At 45.0% G+C, this 20332-nt stretch overlaps 1 protein-coding gene across 5 annotated transcripts in view; it reads right to left on the bottom strand.

The window, feature by feature from the left end:
- UBAP2 (ubiquitin associated protein 2) overlaps positions 1 to 20332 on the bottom strand; it is a 1803012-nt gene that overhangs the window by 400155 nt on the left and 1382525 nt on the right. For all 5 annotated transcript variants that reach the window (XM_078674719.1, XM_078674718.1, XM_078674717.1 and 2 more), the window contains exon 20: positions 13224 to 13315. In XM_078674719.1, the coding sequence (XP_078530845.1) occupies positions 13224 to 13315 (92 nt within the window). The remainder of the gene's footprint in view (positions 1 to 13223; positions 13316 to 20332) is intronic.

The raw sequence follows: 20332 nt of genomic DNA, 5'->3' as shown, positions 1-20332 counted from the left end.
CAAATAGCTGTTCCATGATAACGCTATACCATATACTCTTAAGTGCATTATAATCCTCGCGGTTAAATGCTAACTTTGGTATAGCATTATCAAAACATGTCGAGTAAGGTGTCATACGAATTGGAATACTAACCCCTCGCCAATTCTGGCGACGGGGTTAGCATTCCACCCTTCTAGAGGGACACGACATGTATGTAACTGTGAACCCCGGTTAAAGTCAGACATAGCCTCAGCTCCACAAAATGGATGCTGCCACCATGACACAAGTCTGCCCTCCTGCTGCTGGGAGTCCTTCCAGCAACGGAGGCATGGACAAAGGGTTTCCTGTCAGGGGCGGTGCCAGCACCATCCCAGACAGGATTTTGTGCATCCCAGGTAGGCAGGGCTGAAAGGAAGGTGACTGCAAGTGGCACCCCGGTGCTCACTGTGCATATGCCGGCTCAAACCAGTTCCTGGGGCACACCAGCCCCTGAGCCGGGGAGAGACCGGACAAAGGAGAGGGGTGTAACCACCCCCCTCCTAGTCCCACCCATAGGGCAGGACTTAGTCGCGTGCCAGCCCCTTTTCTTAGAATAAAGGTAGGAGCAGGCCCCCTTCCCAAATTAGATAATCTTGGATCTTGAAACTACTTTCCACGAAAGGAACTCTTGACTCTTCTGAAGACTCTACCTTGTGGCTAAGGAGTAGCCACCCTGCACTAGCAGGCACCATTGAAGCTCTTGCGGTTTACTGTAAGTCCATCCTCCGGATCAAGACTGCCCAGCTCGACGAGATCCAGATTCCCTGCCATCTCTGACCTCTACCTACATCATCCAGCCCAGCTGAGATTCGTGGGTGTGACGAGACCCGTGGGACCGGCCATCTTCAAGACCTGCACGACGCTTCACCAGCACGACCCCCGAGGGACCCTCGAGTAAGTGCATTGGCGTTTGAGAAGCCCTAACCCTAAGCAGCTCCAGCACCGAAGTCCAGCCCCCCAGCATCCACGAGATCTGCGTGGGGCCCTTCTGCTTCTTTGCTGCTTGCCACGTTGTCCGGTCACTTGCCCGTTGGCTAGTGACCCTCTTGACGACGTACCACGGCGTTTTCACCGCTGGTCTAGGTCCCCTAGACTGGCCCTTGCTTCTTGTCCAACAAGAAGTGCCCTGGACCCTCCAGACGCCATCATGACTCCACCGCGTGGGCTTGCCTTTGCCAAGGTTTGTTGCTCAAATCCTGAGTCCAGCATCGCCGACAGCCTCGTGGGACAGCTCGCACCTCCAGCCTGGTCGCCGACAACGCCTCCTAGCCCGTGTGACTGCAGAGTCCAGCGTCGCCCACTCACCTGGTCGAGGTGACTTCATCCGGTGCCATCCTGGTGCCCACATAATCACTGGCTAGTGATTAAGAACTGAGTCCCCTCTGCTTTCAGGTCGTCTCCTTCACTGATCCAGCCTTGGATCACACCGAATTTCTTCACTGGTCGCCTGCCAGCAACTTCTTCTTTCAGGCTCCATAGACTTCAACGAGGATTCCCGACGTCACTTGAACCCTATGCAGCCGCGGCCCCTGGGCTAGGTAACTTGAGTATCTCGGTACTCCAGCACAGGTTCACTATCCAAGTGTCCAGATCCTTTGTCGTTTTCAGTCTATCTAGTTGGATTCGTCCGGAAACAGTAACTTTAGAAACGCTAGCATCCATAGACTTCTTCCAGCATCCCGCGTGAGAGTGCACACTCTGCACACGATCTCCCTAGACCTCCTGCTCGTAATCTTAAGGTTCAGTAGTGTAGTCCTAGCGATCCTGAAGCCTCTGGATCTTGTTACTTACCTGCTAGTATTTCGCATTTCACTTTTTGTGTATATGGTTTTTCGTGCCCCTCGGGCATTTGTGGAAATTGTGCAACTTGAAGTATTTTCGTAAGAGTTTTGTATTGTGCTTAGCTCCCTGACTCATAAAGAGTTCAGGGTAGAACTGTTATTAATAAATATCCTATATTTTTATAACAACTTGTGTGGTGTCCTTTCACTTGGTGTTCAAGGGGTATATGTGATGGTGAAACAGCTGGCTTAACACACCCTCTAGAGTTTAGCCTGAAGACTGCTCGTGTCCATGCTACTAGGATAGCTGGTCTGAAAGGTTGACTTACAACCAATCATCAAAAAGGGTTGTTTGGTATGATACAAAGTGATCACTAGAATAGTGAGCACTATATATCAGGCCAACTTCTCACACAATTGACGAAGCTAGGCGGGGGTCGCTCCGGGGTCCGGGAAGGGAGGGAAACCTGGAGTCGGCCTCCGAGCTCTGCACGCAGAGCCGCGGGAGGGGCACCACCTGCATCCCTCGTCGGGTTGGCCGAAGGACGGAGAGAAGTACAAGAGCGACGACGCTTCAACTTCTTCTTGGGCTTCGACTTACCTGAGCTCGAGTGCAAAAACTTGGATGAAGAATGATGTTGGCTCTGCGACTGGTCCCTCGACCTCCTACGCGTCAAGGACCTCGAACGACGAGTAGCCAACTGCTGGGCCTAGAGTAGCTTTCGAGACCGCTCCTGAAAAAACTTCAGGGCCATGGTCTGAGCAGTCGGAGCACGACTGGGGGTCATGGTTGCGCTCCACGAAGTAGAAGCACAAGAGGTGCAGATCTGTCACCGACAGGTGGTTACAGGAACCGCAGGCCTTGAATCCCGGCATCCCTCGTGCACCAGGAGCTAAAAAAAAAAAAAAAAAGGAAAGTTGACAAACAAGTCAGTCAAAAAATGACTGGGGGTACAGTTCTCTCGGGATCTACACTTGCTGGGGCGGTAAAAGAAAGAACTGACGTCAGCGCACGACGGCGGCGTCTATGTAGCTACAGTGAGGTCATCCCGGTGACCACGACGACTGAGTCGACAGACGCCACCTTCTGACACACAGGGGTACTGCAAACCAGGAGCAGCAACAACAAACCGTAGGAAGATCTACAACAATTGTTAATTTGTCCTCAAGATCACTATCTAGTGAAGAGGAAACAGTACTTAATCTTGGCTTGAAATTCGTGCCAAGTAAGAATACCGACTATACTAAACTCAAATTAGAGGCGATACAGTTTTGCCGCAAAATAAGATTGAAGTCATTTTTTGCAAATAATCCACCTACTGAGAGTACGGAAACAACAGGTCTCAGAAACAAGTCAAAATTTGTTCCCTATACCAACATCCCTAAACAGGTGCTGGCATTTGAGCAGGTACTGCTTTCCTCTATCAATAAGATGGAGAAAAGCAAGAGCTTCACCCACCAGAACATGAGTAAGAAAAAACAAGAGACAATTGGTTTGCTTAAAGATGATGCATCTATCGTCATCAAACAAGCAGATAAGGGCGGGGCAGTAGTCATCTGGCAGAAGGCGAGAAACAAGTTAAGAACACCACTTGGTATCGCCCATTATCGGAGGATCCAACTAAAGACATTCAGGGACAAATTGCCAAAGTTTTAGAATATGGCAAAGAGAATGGCTTCTTGGGAAACAAGGAACACGACTACCTTCTTAAGAAATGTCCCAGGACTCCGGTCCTGTATCTTCTTCTGAAGATCCACAAGAGCATGCAAGAGCCCCCTGGCCGCCCCATAGTTTCGGGGTGTGACTCATGTTTAGAGCCGATCGCACAGTATGTGGACTTTTTCTTAAAACCTTTTTTGAGTCAGGTAAAGTTATATTTGCGAGATACGACTGATTTTTTGTTTAAAGTTGAAGGAACCAGCTTTGATGTACAGTCGCAAATCATGGTGACGATGGACGTCACGTCGCTATATACTGAAATTCCCCAAGAAGAGGCTTTACAAGTGATGGAGATTTATCTTGACCAGAGAGAAAGACCACACCGGGTCCCCACTGCTTTTATCTTAGAATTGGCGGAAATAGCACTTAAGAAAAACTATTTCACCTTCAATGGTGAGTACTACATGCAAGTGAAGGGGACCGCCATGGGGTGTCCTTATGCCCCAGAAATGGCGATTCTCTTCATGGCACAATACGAACAGAAGTTTTTTGGAAGCTAACAAGCAATTCAGAGATCTAATTTTACAGTGATATCGTTAAATTGACGTCGTCTGGCTCCTGTGGCAGGGGAGCCAGGCGGAGCTAATGTCTTTCAATGGGTGGCTCAATGCAAGACACAGGGACATCAAATTTTGAATAGAAAACCGCACTAGTCGCATGACATTTTTGGATGTCGAAGTGAGAATGTAGGAAGGACGATTGGCTACATCGCTCCATAAAAAGGCGACTGATAGGAACACCATTCTGCACCACAGAAGCGCCCATCCACGCAATCTAAAGGCCATCCTGCCCTATGGGCAATTGCTCAGAATTAGACGTAATTGTTCGGATGTGGCTGATTATGAAAGACATGCGAGATCTTTTTGTCATGACATGCAAGACAGGGCTACCCTAAGAAGCTCCTTAAGCACTCATTCAAACGTGCTAGATACACGCCGAGAGAATGCTTGCTGCAGCTTAAGCAACACCCACCGATGAACAAAATGGTGTGTGTCACAACGTTCTGTCCTGACACCCACAAGTTGCGCCAAGCTGTTTTAAAGAATTGGCATCTATTAGAAGGTTTGAATTGCCCATTTCCTAAGCCCATCTTCATTTATAGAAAAAATCAAAGTATTGGCGAACAATTGATTAGAGCTGATATTACCATCCCAAAACCTAAAAGTGACCTTTTGTCACAATGGAACCTAAAGCCTGTGTAAGGTCATCACAGGTGCGGCAATTGTGTTGCTTGTCCTACCACAATTGAGGGCAATGAATTTGTCCATCAGGGCACTAAGTGGAGACATACAGAATTCTCCAACTGCAAAACGAAAAATGTCGTTTACGGAATAATTTGCCCGTGCCCACTAATTTACATAGGCAAGACTAGCCAACAAGTCAACCAAAGGATCAGCCAGCATCGATCACGCATAAAGTAAAAAATAATGACCGCTCCGCTGGTTGAACACTTCTGTGATAAAGGCCATAATGAACATGAATTTAAATGGTCGGTGTTATTCACTGCGAATTCAATGACAAAATGCCACGATATTGAGCGGGCCTTACTGCAGAAAGAGGCTTATCTCATTTTGAAATACAATAGTACTCAAACAGGCCTTAATAGCTTGTCCGAGATAGCCCACATATAATTGACACAGACACACAGTATAGCAGATTGGCATCTGTCAGACATCCCTGGCCTTAATCTGTAGCCCTATGCCCTCTTTTCATTAAATACACCTCGCGTATATAAAAAATAAGCGTGGCCACTGCCTGGCAGGTAGATATATGCAATCTTAAGAATGGGTGTAGCGGCACCTACAGACTCTCCACATGCTCTGTTATTAAAGTTTGTTTAGAGTGCATACAACACATGATTACAATAATGACCCTCAATGTGCTTGCCGTACTTGTGACATATATGCGATTTAAATCAACGTTCAAATGAACTGGCCTGTTTTAATATTAGTGTTCAGATACGAGTTGCTAATAAAGTTTTGAGTTTTTTTTTCTCAAACTCAGCGCGTAATTAAAATAGTCACAAAACAGGTTTTCTGCATCTATTCATTGAAAATGACACTACGCAATAGGTGCGCCCTGACTTTATATGCACTTCATATAATAAATATAATTTTTTTGTAGTGTAAGTTTGAGGACACTACAAGTCCCACCATGCCCTCTTTTAGAGGTGGGCTTTAAATACAGGAAGTGCCTGCGCGGCCATCTCTTGGGAGAAAATTTTGATCACACCAGTGGCGTGCTGTTATTTCAGAGCAGGTAAATGCCAAGACATGCTTTTGATCCATTTAACGCTCAGAATCTGTTTGAATGCTCAGACTTTTAGCTACAAGCGCTCACACTCATTTTTTCGTTTTGTTGCTAACACAGGACGGCCAATTGAGAGCATTTTTTCAAAAAAAAATTCAGAAATTTAAAAGGGAACAGAAATACACCATTAAGGTAGGTGAAATTACTCCTGCCCATTCTGGTATATTTTTTTAATAATGCATGCACTATGCGAACAATGTAATCATCAGGCCCACCACTAAAACAACTTTCACTATTGTTTTAGGAGCTTATCCGCATGGTGGTAGACTACATATAAGTACGCCGGTTGGCTGCAGTCGACAATAGCAAGGTATGCTTCATGTAGTACTGGGTTACGCTTTAGTAATGAAACCACGCGCTGGTTTGAATTACTAATATAAAAACTTCTCAAAATTTCTTGTAGGTTGTCCTGCCTGGCCACGCTTAAAATAATTGGTTTGAAACCCCTTTACGCCTTAATGCCCTGCTCTACTTACAAACAAGTTTGTTATGTAGCAATTTTCTTTCTCAGCCCCTTGCCTTAAAAGAAGTTTGGTTTTGAGGAGTGATGAGTAAAATATTTTCTTTGCATCTTGCAGATACAAAGAATAAAACAGCCCTAATGAGAGATCAGCGACATTGTGCCTGATCTCGAAACGCGTCGGCACTTTCATAGGGTGGAATAAAATGTCATCTTCACGATACTAGGACCGGCTGGTCCAGTATTGATTTGTTTAAGAGCCATTCACTTGCTTATAATTCGCCCTTAGATTGGTTTTCTCTATATTTTTCTCATTTTTTGATTGTAATGTTTGTTCTAATGTTGTTTGCGATGTATTCTTAGTTTTTTTGTAATGTTTGATGCAAGAAATTTTCTTTTTTGTATTGTGTAAAGAATTTGTTTTTCATGTATGTACAAAGTATTTATAGCTGTGTAAATATTTAATGTATTGTTCGTTTTCTGTCATGTAGGTTGTTATAACATGAAAAACATTTTAAAAAACATTGACACCAAGTAAAGTGTCGAGGGTGATCACAATAAATTGATCGTTCCCTCTCAAGAAACTTGTGGAGATTTTGTGGTTCGGGCAATTTGTGTTACATATTCTATAAAGGGTCAATTCAATTCAAAGAAAACTTTATTCGGATTGCAAAAAATCCATAAAAGTCACATAGACATAAAACACGTTTTTAAAAATAATTTTACACAGTTACCATAAAAATAATTAAAAGAAAAGAGAGCAGCAATGATGATGTAAACAGTCTAGATCAGGTTATTAAAGTGCATTCCAATATACATTATAGGTAACCAAAGTGCTGTTGCATAGGAGACATTCTTCTTGGGTACATGGGCATTTCAGGGAGGTTCCATAGATTTCCGTGCATAAAAAATAACTTTCAGAAATGAGGTTGCACGAAAAATCAGATCTGCATTGTCTAAGTTTAAAAACATTACATAAGATTGATTTAGGGAAACTGGCCTTTGTTTTTTAAAGTATGGAGCTAAGAACCACTTGATATATTTCATAAAAAATTTACAATGGAAAAAGAAATGCAGTTCATTTTGTCTGCTGTGACCATCACAGGGGCAGGGGCTAAGCTCGTGCCCAGAGTTCGAAGTGCTGTGGCCCATGGGAAAGCAGAGTGAGTATTTTGTAGATCCAGCTCTTAGGCGGAATAACAGCGACCTCTCCCAGTTGGTCAGAGGGAGTCTGAGGTATAAAGGTATTCGTTGTGGGGATAGATCATTGTTTATATTAGTCACATAAGATTTAACAGTTTGTTTTTGTAACTCTATCTCCAACCTCTTTTCCCTAAAGAGGGCATAAAGTTCGGTTTGTATGACCTTCTTATCTGAGTTCTTAATCTGGGCAGGGTCGTTAAAAAGATTGATTTTCCCAATACTATACAGGCTTTCCTTTGTTGCCCGGAGCCACGGGATGCTCATACCCTTGTCACAGTTTAGACATTCAGATACAATGTCCTGTGTTAAGGTGGCACGTTCATTAGCCCAAATCGACAGCCAAAATGTTGCGGGTCGCGTGGCAATGAAGTCGGTTATGTAGGGCAGGTTGAGCTCGGCATGACAGATATACCCAGAAGAGGAGATCGGAGCTCCTAAAACTTTTCTGCACAACCGGTTTTCTTCTGTCTGCAGGCTAGATGGGCTCACTATCCCCCAAATTTCTGCTCCATAGGTTGCAACCGGAACACATTGCAATTTGTAGATTTTCATAATTGCCCCGGTTGTTTCTGACCTTTTTGGTCGTGGCAAGGCAAGGATGGAATTTATGGCCTTTGAGAACTTGCCTGTGGCGTGGGCGAGATGCCCACTCCACAGGCCGTTCGCAGCAAAGACCATGCCTAAATATGGAAATGATTTGGTGGAGTATAGCTTCTCTGATCCAATTGAGATGGAGTTCAGTTGTTTGGCCCCTGGCCCGCATGTCATAACAAATGATTTTTTAAAGTTCACCTTCAGGTCCAGTTTCCCCATAAAAAGGGAGAAGCTCTTGACCAGGGCACGAAGAGCATTCGGTGTTAAGCCCATGATCACCGCATCATCTGCGTAGAGGAGTGCGGGTAGCGGGTTCCCTTGGATTTTCGGGACATCCGTTGTCGTCTCTTTCAGGGAGTCACTCAGACCGTTTATGTAGATGATGAATAACAGGGGTGCTAAAACGCACCCCTGTCGGACGCCTCTTTCTACCTTAATTGCCCCCGAGGTTTCGCCATCCATTCCGATTCGTACCCGAGCTTTAGTGTCCGCATGTAGATAGGCTAGAAAGTGTACCAAGGGTTCATCAAGGCCATAGGAGAGAAGTGTCGCCCACAATTTCGACCTATTCACAAGGTCGAATGCGGACGACAAGTCCATAAAGGCCAAGTAAATAGGAGCAGCTTTGGCTATGGTGTATTTGCCTATTATAAGATTGAGATTCAGGCATTGTTCTATTGTCCCAACCCTACTTCTAAAGCCCATCTGACATCTGTCTAGCACCCCTGTTTCTTCGGCCCAATCATTCACTCTGTTGTACAACACCCGGCCTAAGATTTTCAGGGTATTGTCTAAGAGTGAGATGGGCCTATAATTTGCTGGGTCAGATCTTTCACCTTTTTTGTAAATGGGCACTATTGTGCTTGTGGACCAGGTAGCAGGGATGGTACCCAGCGATACGCTGTTGAAAACATTAGCCAGAATGGGTCCCCAAAATTCTGGTCTGTGTTTGATTAAATCAATTGGGAAGCCGTCCGGCCCAGGTGCCTTGTTCCCCAGGCTTTGATTAATGGCCACGAGGACCTCCCCCAGGGTTATGTCAAGTGGGCTCAGCTTATCAAAATTTTGGTTTTCTACAGGAGCAGCGGGGTTAGCATATATATTGGAGAAATGTTGCTCCCAGTTCTGACTTGAAATGGTGCAGCTGATTGGTGATAGCTGTTTACCCAAGTCCCGCATCTTCCTTACAGCGGGCCAAAAAGTTGCACTATTTCCCATAGTAGCAGAAACTGATAGATCTTTCCACTGATCCTCTACCATGGCAGCCTTCCTTATCCCTATGGCTGTTTTGTAGGCATGCCTGGCGGTCCGTACATCAGCAAGGTCTCTCGGTTTAGAATTTAATGCCTTGCGGAGTGCCTTGTTTGCCGCTGAGCAACAACTGTCAAACCATCTGGGTTCGTCGTTGTTTTTCCTGTGGGGGACTATCAGAAGAGTTTTAATGACATGGCACAAGTTTTCAAAGTCTTCAATTATCCTGTGGTAATTCCCATCTGTAAGTAGGCAGGAAGCAACTGTTGGTTGATGATTATTTGTAATTATATCCATAATGGATTCACAGTTCACCCCTTTCCACTTTAGCCTAAGGTTGTCTGTTGATGTCGTGATATCCCTTGCTCCCAAAGTGCGGGGGGGTATTTGGGTCGGGCCCATTCTTAGGCTAAGTTCAAGTGCGTTATGGTCGCCAAAGGCTGTTTCTACCACTCCAGCTTGGATGACTTTGTCTAATAGTTCCACAGAGGTGAAGATGTAGTCTACTGTGCTGGAAAAATCTCTCCCTCTGAACGTTGGAATGTAAGCAGTATCACTATGTGTAAATGTGTCCATTATATTTGATAGGGTATGGGTATTTATGAAATTTTTCAGTTCATTCCCGCGTTTGGTGGCCCTATCTAGTTGTTTTGTACTTGCTTTAGTTCTTGATAGTTTGGCATTGAAGTCTCCAGCTAGGATGATCCCATTGCTTGCACAGTTCTTGGTTGATTCAGATATCCTTGTTATGTTCTCGAATAACTCTATATAGTTTTTATTGGGGGTCGAGTGAAAGTCGTTGTTATAAAAGTTGATCAGATGTACTGATGATCTACAAGTAAACTTGATGATTTGAATATTTGGACTCTCAGTTGGTATTGGCCTGATAGCCCCCCCTAGAGTTATTCTGAACCCAATCAGCAAGCCTCCCATGGGGCGGCCAAAAGCTGGCTTTTGAGCACAGATGCTGTAGCATTCAAAACCCTCTATGGTTATTTCCGAAGTAGCCCATGTCTCTTGGAACATTATAATATCTTTGTTAGATATGAATTTTAACCATTCCTGGTCCAATACCCGTTGTTGGAGTCCGGCTACATTCCAGCTAACAATCGTTAGTACACTATCAGGGTTTTTATAAATATATGGATCTGGAGGGATAGTTGTTTTACATCCTACATTGTTATCCATTAGTTTGTCTTCCCTTACTAGTGACAGTGTCGGGTGGTTTTGGACCAGTTGGGTACCTAATGTTTCCTTATCGACCAACTCTATGTTTTTAACCAACTCAGCGGGGCAGCCCTGTTTTGTTCCCTCCAGTTCAGTATTCAGCAGCCCCGGAGGAGATGGGGGAAGTCAATCAACCATGTCGAGACTGCTGAATCTGTTATAAACTGGTATACCCCAGTAAGCATCTCTGCTTGGTATATTCCCATAGGGATGTCTATAGTTATTATCTGACTCCCACTCACCCCAGTTTTTTCCCTCAACTTCTTGCCCCGTGTGACACCAGTTTCTCTCAAAGGCATTATGGTGCTGGTTAAATCTCCTAGATGGGTAAAAAAAGGAGAGATGTTTTGTTTCTATGCCTTCGCTATATCCCTCGCTTCTCCATGAGCAGATATGTTCTACAGTGCGCGGGTCATCGAAGTTAATAATCACACAGTCACCATGTGTTTTCTGTATTTCTCGACCCACCCATGGTACTCTTCTAACTGTTAGGATTTTACTCCTACAATATGAGGGTAGGGGTCTGTTGTTATTCAACCAGAAGCTGACTTTATTTAATAGAGACCAGGGTGACTCTTCGGTATTGTCCGGTATCTCAGGGACACCCGTCATTACCACTACATATGGACTGGATCCGGGTGGCAAATTGGCATGGAATCTTCTTTGATTGCCTTTATTCCTGTCCTTAGAGTTGCTAGTGGTATCCCCCTTTGATTGTGTTGGGTTAGGTTGTTTCCCCTGTGTGATTGTATTTGGGGTGGGTGTGGGTGTGTTTGGCTTATTCGTGACTCCCTTTGGGGGTAAGTTTTGCTTCTGTGTGATACTAGGGGCCGGGGCTGGGACTGGTTTTTTCACGGCTTGTCCTGAAGGAGGTTGAATGTGTGGTTTTGCTGCCACTAAGACTGGAGTATCTTTGGTTAATGGGCTTTTAACTAGGGCGCTTAGTTCATTCAGTTGTTTTTCCATATTCCCTAGTCTCTTTTCGATGGTGGCAAGATGGGCAGATATAATTTCCCCAACCTTTGTTATAAGTTGATTTGTTGAGGAGCAGTCTTTATATGACCCCTCCTTAGGGGATGGATCTCCTTTATTACTTAATCCTGCGTTAGATTTTTTACAAGCCTTTTTTTGGTTATTAGGTGGGTTTTTCCCCTGCTTTCTTTGAGGGAGAGGGCTTCTATTGGATGTGGATATGTTTGGGCCTTGGGGCGGTTTCTGCTTCTGCACCGCTCCTTCCCTTAACCCTCGCATTGCTCTTGAATTGGGGGTTGAATCCACGAGTATATGTGTTGTAGCTAAGGCTTGTGGAGGGGAAAAATTTGTAGCCATGGGGTTGAGGTCTGTAAACAAAATTGGGTCAGTAGCATGAACGCGTGTAGTCTCAGTTAGTGAGGTAAGAAGTTCTTGAGACTCTACAATAGGTATGATATCTGAGTTCTCAGGAAGACTCGTTGCAGGAATAGAGTTTGTAACGCGGTCCAGTTCTGTGTTAAAATTATCAGTAACATCTAGGTTAGGTGATTTCTCCAGACTCCGTAAGGAGTCAGAGAGAAGCTGTGTTACTGATAGATCCACGGTATTAGGCATGGTGTGGATCTCTGCGTTGGCATTAATGATGGCGGCGCCATCAGCAGAATTGTGTCTGATGGGTGTTTTGGCTGTGGCAAGAAGACCCAAGGAGGAGCGTTTGGCTTGAGCCAGTTCCAGGGATACTCTGCGCTCCAATAATGAAATGCCATGATCAATTGCTTCATTGGCCTTAAAGATAAAGTTGTCAATTGGCCCGGTGACTTTCCCAGCTCCTGCAGCGGTCTTACTACGACTGCCCCTTGTGGACATTGCAATAGAGTGACGATACAATCTCCAATAGGGACAGCGTGCGTAGGAGACTTACTTGGGGAGTGTTCTGCGTTGATGGATGTCAGCGGGGTGGCCCGTCCCGTCCTCTGTAGTCCTCAGAGGGCCTAAGAGGGCCCGCCCTTTGCCCGGGCTTAGCCCCGGGCGTCCCGCTCGCGTCCCGCGTAGCTGGCTCTGTCGCAGTTATGAAGCGCCTCCTGGCGCGACGTCACTGTTGCGCGCCGCCGCGTTGCCTGCCGGGAACTGTAGTCCCGGAGCGGCGGCGCGATTTCCCCAGGTATTGACTCTTGGCTCCGGTGGCGGCGTTCTCCCAGCAAGGGAGCTTCCAGGTAAGTGACTCTTGGCTCCGGTGGCGGCGTTCTCCCAGCAAGGGAGCTTCCAGGTAGGTGACTCTTGGCTCGGTGGCGGCGTTATCAGTGCAGCGTTATGGCTCCTCTGCTCTCCCCCACCACCACCACTTGTTTATGGACCTATCCCCTTTTGTTCATACCATCCCTGTGAAGTCGGCATTCCTAATTGGCTGCAAACTGCAACCTAACTCATTAATATTCATAAGGTAGATTGATTTGGGACCCACTAGGAATCGCAAGTATGTAACCAAAAGTTTTGTATATGGGGTTTAGCAATTTGGATAAAATTGCCATTTGGAAATTATTATTACTACTCTTTCTACATCTGGCCCATAGAAAATTGAGACATACATTGATTCTTCAATCAATACTTAAGGCATTATGAGAATGCAATAACAGTACAGTACAAATGATAAAGGCGAGAAAAAAAATAATCTATGAAACAGCTCACTGGGTAGGCAGGTAGAAGTCCTCCAGGGCCCATGATATACTGGCTATGCAATAATGGTGGTACTCCTTGAGGCAGGTTAGGTGGAGCTTTCCCTGCAAAAAAAAAAAGTATGTTACTTAATCTTGTCTCAGCTATTTGGAATTCATCCATCTACATCACACTGAGAATTTAGCACTTCTGTGTCACAAACCGAACCAAGCCAAAATGCTAATGTGTAGATTAATGACTTGTTTCCTTTACCCTCTGCTCCGTTTCTACTGATGGAGGATAGTTGCAATTTATATATTCAGGAAAACAAGCTCCTGCACTGTTACACATACTTGTACCAACTCACACACACAGCACACTCCTCTTTGAAGGTACGCACAGATACCAGGGAAGGAGAACTGGGAGTCGACACAAAAGAAGCACAAAAGTTATCAGTTTTCAAATGATGTCTGTCTACACTGGGCCATGTGTCTTGAAGCCCCCCTCCACCGCTGTCAGCTGCTTTGCAGACTTCCACAGAAGATTGCAGCTAGCAGGCCCTGCCCTGTTGTGGCCCTGCTCTGTCAGAGTCTGGTTGGAAGACTGCATAGCACCAGGGCCTGTGGGCTCACTGGGGAGTCATTCCTATAGCAAGCTGCAGCCTCAGAGAATTTAGTAAGCCCTCCATTTTCATTTGGCTACAGTGCTGCACTCAACGCTTTCTCCCAGGGGCCCACTTTGCTGCAGAGACTGTCCCCTATTATGCTGGCTCCTGCTGCGGATGGCACGGGCCCCTGGCACAAGTAATATCTGCGTCCTCGACCATTCTCGCGATGAAGACCTGTGGGCATCTGGTTCCTGAGCTGTTCCCTTTGACACACCCTGTCCACATTTCCTTTTTCGAAGCCGCCAGCATAGTCCTGCCCTGTTGGGGTTGGATAGGGTGACCCATCCTGCTCCTCTATGTACCCAGACTCTGCAACACCTTTTACCGTCCTCTGGCCTATAGGGCTTGATCAACTTATAGCTCTTGTAGCACATTGCTAAGCTCAATGGCCTGTTCCAAAGGCAAGAGTAACTCATTGGTCAGAGAGATACTTACCCGGCGTTGACCAAGGACTAGACGCCCAGCTCCCGCCTGCCATGCACTCTGACCCAGCAGGGCTCAAGGAAGAGGATCAGGCCCCGGTGACCCGAAGTTTCCTGGCCTCTCTTTTGGATTCCCAAACTCTTAAAAGTGACCTCTAACAAAATATGTGTAAAATGCGCCAAGACCTGTCTTCAGCTGGAGATATAGTTTCCGCACTGAAGGTTAACGAGACCTCGAAGTGGAAGAATTAGAGTTCTGACGTCAAGAAATTATACACCTGCATGAACAACAATACTAACTAATGGCCCAAAAGGAGGATCTTGAAAACCGAAAGGGATGCAACAACATTCGTCTGAGGGGGTCCCACCAGGAGCAGAGATTCGACATACGAGAATACGTCCAATCACTTTTCCGCTTCATCCACTACCGGGATGACAATACAGAACTGCGTCTTAACTGGGTCCACCGGGTCGGCAGGATTACCCTAGTATGCAGAATGCCATTGTTAATGGACATTTTCTAATAGTTATTTTGGGTACAATGTTATTTGTTCTTTGTTTTTTTGGGTCAACCTTCCTTTATCTCTGGTTTGAGTCACTTTGTGTTAGGGCACAATATCAGTTTTTCTTCCTGGGCTCCTACCGTGCCTGCCCTTTTCTTTTCTCTTGCATTCTGCCTGCCCTTAGCTCTCTTTTCTTAAAAGGGAGGAACCAGGAGCTTTTGACTAGGTCCTGCACAAATGCTCCTAATTAATGGTATGAAAAAATGTTAATGTGCAGTTCCTAAGGTGGGGGAGTGTTCAGGTCACTTATGGATTGCCCTCACACACCCCGAAGGATTTCATGCTTCATCATAGGACTTGTGCTCCTCTTCGGGCCAGCGCTGCAATGGCCAACGAGCACCCGCGAAGGGGCTCTTTGCTGGAGATCTTTTAGAGGAAGCAGTATGGTGTGTGAGGTCAGGGTAGTGAGGTGAGAGTGCGCTATGATTTAAAATAGGTCTAGTAGTGCCCTATGTGAAAAACGTTTTATTCTGAGGGTGCACTATCCTAGCTAAAATGAGTGAGCCCTGTCTGGAGACAATGATCCTACAGTGTCTGATTGGTGTAAATGGTCGACATGTTTCTTGCCTACAGTCCCTAACGGGTCAAACGGCAATTCATCAGGACCGGTGTCTAGAAGGAAGAGAATGTGATCCTAACTCTTACACTACTGCAACACCGGTGTAGGGTATCGTGGTGTCACCAGCGTGGATAAAAAGGTACTAGGACGTTTAGCCTGGACTAGTTGAGACCCTAGGTGAAAAAAAAGTAGAAAAACTAATTATTAGAGAGGAAACTTGGTATTCGTCTCATACCACACTCCTCGATAAGTGTGTAGTTGTTTATTAGTGCATGTGATAAGGGTGACTACGCTTTACTGCAAACGTCTCAGAACTTGAGTTACCCTTTTTGGACCTCATAATAAGCCTAACCACCACAGGACTGGAGACAAAAACTTATAAAAAAACTACTGACAGCCATAGCCCTCTGCTTTCCAGTAGTTTCCATCCAAAGGCATTACGAGAAAACGTACCCTGCGGGCAATTTCTCAGGCTAAGACACAATTGCAACAACCTTGAAGATTTCCAAATACAGTCTTCTAAACTCACATCCCATCTGGCTAGGCAGGAATATCTGGTTAGAGCGATCAACACAGCTTGCAAGAGAGCTCGTAATGCAAACAGAGAGGCTCTCTTAGCGGCTCGACCAAAACCTGACACCGAACAAATCACGTGTCACCACCTATGCCCCTGAATCCAATACGATCAAGCGAATCATAGAAAAACATTGGAAGAGTCTGCATATATGGGACTTTGCACCTGAGCCCTGCCGATTCGCCTTTAAAAGGACAGATAACCTAAAAGATTTACTGATCAGCACTAGACCCAGGAAAGAACCACCTTTGATGAGGAACCAATTGTGGAATTTGCCACCTGTGACGGGCCACTACCCATGTGGGCAATGCATTGTGTGTTCCTTTACTAGTGCTAGTAAAACAGTCACCCTCAAGACACTTTTACATGATATCAAAAGAAACACAAATCTCAATACTCATAATTGTGTGCATCTGATTACCTGCACTTGCCCCCTTAAATACGTGGGCATGACAACCAGCCCCGTTAAACAAGAGTTACTGAGCACCGTAGCAACGTAGGTGCAAAAAACGAATACAAGAATGTGCGCCCATTTTACTGAATTCAATCATACAACAGATGACCTATATAGGACAATCTTGGAGTCACACCCAATGATCAGAAAGGAAGCCTTTTTCTGAAAAAAGCAGCAATGGATTTTTAGTCTCTCTAGCCACATTGGAGGTCTGAATAACGATATCCGGTGGGTGGAATTAAACAGTACCTAACATCATGGTCCCCCCTATGAGAGTCTTGCCCCAAGACTTTAACCTGGTCTGCACAAAAAGATGAACACTAACCACGCAACATGTTGGCTTCTGCATAGCGCCCCGACATCTCCTACAATGGTTTTTAGGAGATGTCGCCCATTCACTACCTGTACTCCTCCACACGTGTTTGCCATATAATAGCAAGGGGCTGAGTAAGAACCCAAATACAAATCAGCACCCTCAGTATAGTGTTTTGTAGTGCTTTGTGATAGTGGACACTGCCTTTTTAATGCTCTCTAATGTTTCCAACAAGTGACCAGATTTATCGCCGAACTTACTGCGCAGGGCTACCTTAATTACACAATATAAGTTACAGCACCTTGCCCACATCAGGTAAGAATGAAAAAACTGCAACTTAGATGCTAAGACTACAGTTTGCACATGAGTGCAGACAAAATATGACACTTTGCACACCGGCTGCACTTATGGCGATCACAGTTCATGCTTTAACAAACTGTAGAAATCAGGAAGTCCAGTGGACAGTTCTTGTAGTTGTAGTTTATTCCTTAAGTTCAGCTTAGTAAGTTCCAATGTAAGCCTTAATATAAGCCCCACCAGGAGCAGCCTCCAGGCTGCTCAGCCCATCTTCTCCAACAGCTCCACCTTCAAGTACAAACATCCATAACATTCCAAATGACATCATATAGCTAGAGCATAAGGCAGAGAACCAGGGCCAGGGAGATGCATTACATAAGAAGCAGATTACTACATAAACATACTCATTACTGTACATGTTCCATATAACGAGTGACTTTCAAGTTTGACGTCCCCGCGGTCCTTTGTTGTCCCTACAAGCAACTCAAAGTTAGGTTTAAACACCTAAGATGGCCGCCACTCATCACGTTCTAGTGTTTTCACACTGAGACGCAATGACTAGGTTTACTTAGATTGTCGGAGGCACTTTCACAGGATCAAGAGTAGGTGTAAGATCTGCGCTAGTTGTACGCCACCCTCACGTGAGTTCTTACGGCCAGTTGCCATGGGGATCTGCAACACGATAAGACAACCTCACTCAGGTAAAAAGATGAGCATATGTTTTTTTTTCACCGGGACGTTTGCGTCTTTCCGCCGGTTGTTTGTTTTGCAGTACCGAGCAACGAAGTGCTCTGTTAAAAATTCTGTTAACATTAGACCTCAAATTTTGGAGTGAGTGTTTGTGTATGGAGCTCTTGGTTGTTGTGTGATAGATATGTATGCTAATCACTAAGATGCATATCACGTCACTTCACGGTCCCACAGACCTGCGCCGGCACAGAAGGGCCTTGAGTGATGGGGCCCAACATTGATCTATGGGAAAAATTAACATATCGATCATACCACCATTATGCACTCAATACCGTTTCTTGGTCCACACTCATACGGTGCCCCTTTTTAAACTGTAATTCCGACAATGTGTGTGCTTTGTTTTGTGCACACCGTCCATATGTCATGGACCATTCCTCGATTGCAGTTCAATTAAAAAAAAAACAATTTTGTGCTTGTAGTATCGGCATCAACACCGCCACAAAACTGAGAATAATGGGCCTCTCCGAAAACTTGCAATTGTGTACTATGGGTGATCACTAACTAAGTTGGTTGATTTTTTAACACTACTTTATGTGCTCTAAAACAAAACATTTTGGCAGTACTGAGAGCTTAATTTACCAGACACCCTTTTCACATGCACTAATGTTAATGTTGAGGGCTATTTATAGAGCGCGTGGCTACTCCAGGGAGTCTCCAGGCGCTGTTGCAAAACCCCTTGACAAAGCAATACAGACTGAAAGCAAACACAACTACACACTTATCCAAGAGTGTAGTATGAGACGGATGCCAAGTTTTCGCTCTAATAATTTGTTTTTCTACTTTATTTTCACTTTAGGTCTCAACTAGTCCAGGCTAGACGTCCTGGTACCTTTTAATCAAAGCTGGTGACACCACGATACCCAGCACCGGCGTTGAGGTAGTGTAAGAATAGGATAACCTGCTCTTCCTTCTAGACCCCGGTTCTGATGAATTGCTGCTTGACCAGTTAGGGGCTGTAGGCAAGAAACATGTCAACCCTTTACACCAATCAGACCCTGTCGGATCATCATTGCCTCTAGACAGGGCTCACACATTTTAGCTAGGATAGTGCACCCTCAGAATAAAAACTTTTTTTTTTTTACATAGGGCAGTACTAGACCTATTTTAAATCAAAGCGCACTCTCACGTCACTACTTTGACCACACACCCTGACACACCATACGGCTTCCTCTAAAAGATCGCCGACAAAGAGCCCCATGGTGGGTGCTCATCAGGCATTGCAGCGCTGGCCCCACGAGGAGCAAACGCCCTATGATGAAGCATGACATCCTTCGGGGTGTGTGAGGGCAATCCATAAGAGACCTGAACACTCCCCCACCTTAGGAACTGCACCTTAAAAAAATGTCATGCCCTTAGCTCTCCCCTGACTGAAGGTCCTGGATATTAAAATCACAAGCCTCAATGTCAAAGGCCTCAACAACCCTACTATACAGAAAAGAAAAGTTACCTTTGGTAATGTAATATCTGGTAGAGACACAGTCTAGCCGTAGATTTGTTAACTTTTTAATTCTACCTGGACACCAGTTTGGATCCGGATATATTTCAGCAGTGACTCCGGTCATGACGTCATTGAAGCTACACAAGTCCACTCCGGTTTCTTCCGTGAAACCTTCCGCACCAAAATGCAGAACCACTATAGAAACTGGTTGTGAAAGAAGTGTACCATAAAAACAAAAATAATAAAACAATAAAGAAGAAACATCAAATGTTATGTTAACACCAGACCTAGTTTTCAACGAAAACCTCAAAAGAACCAACAAAACACAAGGCAACGTGAAACCATGTGCCTTGGTGAATAATCCTCATGTAAGGGAAGAAAGCCTTGCACTCTATAGTCCATTCATCAATGGTAATGAATAGCACGGTAACAGCAAAACAAACCTATAAAAACAACACCAAGCTGTTTGTTGAATCACGTTACGTGACATATTGGCGGTTTGGCAATAAAATACAAGGTATGATGATAGCAAACAAAGACTTTCAAAGAAAGAACAAATAAATCAATACTGTCCAATCCAATGTAAAAGAGAAAACATCCACCACCCTACTGCGGACCACACATTTGGAAATGGATGGTATGGCAACCTCTAAATAAAACCTATGTGGCCAGACCAAGTGGTCTGTTGAGTCCCAACATAAGTTGAGATAGTGATCACTGGTATATAAAACCAGTACTGAAAAAGGAATAACCCTTACCTCATAGGTAATTTGCAGAGTGGGGAGGGGTGAGGGGTGAGTAGGGAGTTCATTAATCTGTGGCTAGACTGTCTCTACCAGATATTACGTTACCAAAGGTAAGTAACTTTTATATCTGATAGAGACATCTCGCTGCCAATTCCTTAACTTTTTAATTGAATATCATACCTATACCACCCCTAGAGGAGGGTCATTGAACTAATCCTACAAAAGTTCTCAAGTGAACCAGCCGTCATAACCAACAACCAACCAAATGTAAGTAGGTATAGCAGAAAAACAGCCTGGCTCCTAATAGAATCCGTGATCACTGTCACAGAACATATAAATAATAAACAACTCTACAGCCC

The sequence above is a fragment of the Lissotriton helveticus genome, chromosome 2_1 (assembly GCF_964261635.1).
Source record: "Lissotriton helveticus chromosome 2_1, aLisHel1.1, whole genome shotgun sequence".
NCBI classification, from domain to species: Eukaryota; Metazoa; Chordata; class Amphibia; order Caudata; family Salamandridae; genus Lissotriton; species Lissotriton helveticus.
The sequence above is the reverse complement of the archived record's forward strand: the minus strand, read 5'-3'. Positions and strand labels throughout refer to the sequence as shown.